Source organism: Tupaia chinensis, unplaced genomic scaffold (genome assembly GCF_000334495.1).
Source record: "Tupaia chinensis unplaced genomic scaffold, TupChi_1.0 Scaffold000248_2, whole genome shotgun sequence".
Lineage (NCBI taxonomy): Eukaryota > Metazoa > Chordata > Mammalia > Scandentia > Tupaiidae > Tupaia > Tupaia belangeri.
In genome coordinates, this window is record NW_006159727.1 from 241097 (window position 1) to 244816 (window position 3720).

General features: G+C 43.4%; 1 protein-coding gene across 2 annotated transcripts in view; it reads right to left on the minus strand.

Moving 5' to 3' along the window:
* ATP6AP2 (ATPase H+ transporting accessory protein 2) overlaps window positions 1-3170 on the minus strand; it is a gene marked incomplete at its 5' end in the record, with an annotated part of 17458 nt that extends 14288 nt beyond the window's left edge. For both annotated transcript variants that reach the window (XM_014587946.1, XM_014587945.1), the window contains 2 exon segments: window positions 751-882; window positions 3040-3170. In XM_014587946.1, the coding sequence (XP_014443432.1) occupies window positions 751-882; window positions 3040-3170 (263 nt within the window).
* Between the last annotated feature and the right edge of the window lie 550 nt (window positions 3171-3720).

The window sequence follows — 3720 nt, forward strand, 5'->3', positions numbered from 1 at the left end:
CTCTTTTGCAGTCTCTACTGATTACAGTGCTGGGCTGAAAATAAAAATGATTTCATGACCTTCTCTCCAGCACTGCTCTATACCTGCAGTAGGAGGGCCCCTTAAATCAGCACAGTCACCCACACTGCTTTAAAAGCCAGTGGAGGAAGAAGTGAGCCAGCAAGTAGCCTCCAGCCTCCAGACACACACACAGAGGTAGAGTTCTGAAGGGAAAGTGACAAGCAATGCCAGAGAAAATGTCAGCAGGGGGGCTGGCAGGGGACATGGTGGTTAAGGGTACTGGACTCCCACATTGGCCGACCGCGGTTCGAGTCCCACACCTGGCAACTAGCTTTCTCACTCTCCCTACCCCCGACTCTGTCCATCTCTGGTCCAATTCAAATAAGTAAATAAATAAAGTTAAATAACATAATTCTTTGGAAAACAAAAAAGGAAAGAAAGTAAATAGCAGGATACACCCTCAACTGGTTTCTCTTTCGGTAACACTCCTTTCCATGTCTCCAATTATTCAAAGTGGTGCAATTTTCCTCTTATGTTAGAAAGCTCTCTTGTCCGCGGAGAATAGCCAGATCTCAATAAGATTATAACCACAATATAAAAGAAATCATGTTTTTGAAAGAAATTGTCCCTTAAATTGTGCATCAAAAAAAAGGGTAAGAAAAGTGTGCTTGGAATACAATTCATAATGCTAAGAGCTGACAAGACAACAATTAAAAATGTATCCCTTTAATTTCTCTATTAAATACTCACATTCTCCAAAGGGTACGAGATGACACTGCCTGGGGGGAGAGCCAGTTTGTCCACTCCCTTCACCATCACCATAACCGTAGCCCGAGGACGATGGAATAGGTTACCCACTGCGAGTCCTGGCCAAGAAAGGTCCTAAATGTGTAAAACACAGGAAATGGTCACTATCAACTTGGGAAACCACCTCCCGAATAACAGCTAATAAGCTGAGTTAATGGGTGCTGAGATGACACTGGCAAGAAACATTTTCCAGGGAAAGGAAACATTTCATTTAAGGCGGCAGTTGTAATCCGATCAGAGATACTAATTTCTACCTTCTTCATTTTCTTAAAATTCTACAGCTCTAAACACAGTCTATGGCCAGCCGGTGGCAATGGTGGTTGGGGTAGCTGGCTCCCAATGAGGTTCGAGTCCTGGAGCCAGAGGCTTGAGAAACACACTGGGTATGTGTGTGCATGTGCCCAAAATTCTGAAAGGAAAAACGGAGAAGGTACTGTGGCCTGGGCATCTCCCATACGGGGTGATTTCTCACTCGCCCTATGTCTCTCTCTGTCCCTCTCTGGCAAACAAATGCATCCTATGTCATAACTAAAAACACTGTAACTATGGGAAAAAAACCCCACAGTCTAATAAGTCATCTCAAGCTTTTTATGGAAAAAAGCAAGCAAATTAATAAAACATAGGTACTTTTTGAATTCCAGATTGCAAAATATTCTCTTCATTTAGCTCTGGTCAGTTTCTTCTCCACATCATTTTTGCCCTTTTATGTGGAATCACTTCTATCTTTCATAGTGACGAAGCGAGACTGTCACAGAACATTCTCTTTAGATTAAGCTCTTTTTTTATTTATATTTTTTAATGAATTATTTTAACTTTCTTTCTTTGTTCATCTATTTATTATTTTAATTTGACCAGAGGACAGAGTGAGAGAGAAAGGAAAGTGAAAAAACAAGCCGTCAGGTCCAGGGCTTGAACTGTGGTCAGCCATGTGGGCGTCCAGTGCCCTTAACTACCATGCCACCTGCCAGCCTCTAGATTAAGCTTTTTATAAATAAAACAAAATTCCCACTGAAAGGAACTCATACTAGTGCTAGCCCATGGCATATGGTGAAGACGGGCTGAGTTGCACATGGTAAAATTTCATCCTTAAATGTAAATAACCAGGGGAACAGAAGTTGGTGTAATGGTTATGTCGCTGGACTGCCATGTAGTCGACTGCAGTTCAAGTCCTGGACACCCAGCGGCTTAAATTCACACTGGGCGCGTGTGCGTGCGTGCCCAAGATCCCGAGAGGAGAATGGAGGAGAAGGGATTGCGGCGTGGCCATCCCCATTGGGGGGTGATTTCTCTTTCTGTCTCTCTGTCTCTGTCTGTCTGGCATGTGCATGCGCCCAATAGCAAAAAAAACCTCTCCAGGGGAAAAAAAAAAAAGTAAATAACCAGTCACGTTCACCTTGGTTAGCCAAGGGGACTGCGAAGAGCTCAGGACCTACACCCTTAGATCTGGTAGCAAAGCAGTTCCCACACCAAGCCCCTAGTTTCAAAGGTGCTCAGGCTCTAGGAGGAAAGTTCTGAGTGATTCATGATACACATTAAAAGAACCAAATGTATAAAGTGGGAGGAGATAATGATAGCCAGACACGGCATGCTGCATCTCCTTCTAAGGCCTTAGCTTCAGATCTCTCACACCAACTGCAGCGAGGCCCCCTCTGCTATCATCGCTAAGTACAGGCTGCAGCTTCATCCTAGGAAACCAAGGTCCTAGGCTGCCACACGACGACCTGACTACACTATTTCCCTGATCTCAGGCATGATGCACACACATTTCTTCAAGCACAGCAAATCGATGGCCTATACTGAATTTTTAAAAAAGTGTATGTCTGCATGGTTTGAATATATTCCCTCAAAATCCATTTGTTCAGCCACTGTAACGGGATTCAAAGGGTGAAAACTTAATATGATTATGATCTCTAAAGAGAAGTGGTGGGGGACGGAGGGAGAAATTGCCCCCAAAGGTGGATGGCCACACCGCAATCCCTTCTCTTTCATTCTCCTCTTGGGATTTGGAGCACATAAGCACATGTGTCTGGAGTGTTTTTCAAGCCACCATATCTGGCACTGAAACTGCATAGCTGGCCATATGAGATCCAGCTACCTTAACTACCACGCCACCGGCTGGCCCCAGCTTTTGTAATCTGTACCAAATGTACCTATTTCTGCTATTAGCAGAAATCAACAAAAATGTGTATAGAGCAGCTCTAAACAATAAAAAAAAAAAAAGAGAACACATACTTCATTTACAGAGAAGCCCATGGACAATGCAGCCAGATCTGGAATTCGCTCTCCTGGTATAGGCCAATTTCCATTTCGGAAGACAACGGACCCTGGTGACCTTAATATACTAAACTCGTTTCCCAAAACACCTGAGAAGAGAACAGATTTTTAGTAAAAGAATTATCAGCATCATAAATCTTTTGCACCTACCTTGAACATTATTAAATGCATGTTTCCCCATTCACTGCCTTGACATACTAAATTATGATTGGATAAAACGTTGAATTGTAAACATTAACAAATTCTATTTCAAAGTGTCACTCTATGGATTTAAGTCCGTACATTCTGCTGGGACAAGGGTACAGCTATGACATAGGATTTTCTTATTGCTCCAGATACCCTCCTGTACATGGCCCTTAACTGGGACATGTGGCAATTTGGCAAGAATTAGAAATCAATGGCATTTTCCCAGAGTTTTATTTATTTATTTATTTATTTATTTTTAGAGGTGTTTGCTATAGGGCGCGTGCGCTCGCCAGACAGACAGAGAGAGACATAGAGACAGAAAGCAAGACATCAACCCCACAATCCCTTCTCCTCCATTCTCCTCTTGGGATCTTGGGCAGGCATGCACACGCGCCCAGCATGAGTTTTAAGCCACCGGGTCCAGGATGCGAACTGCGGTCAACTACATGGGAG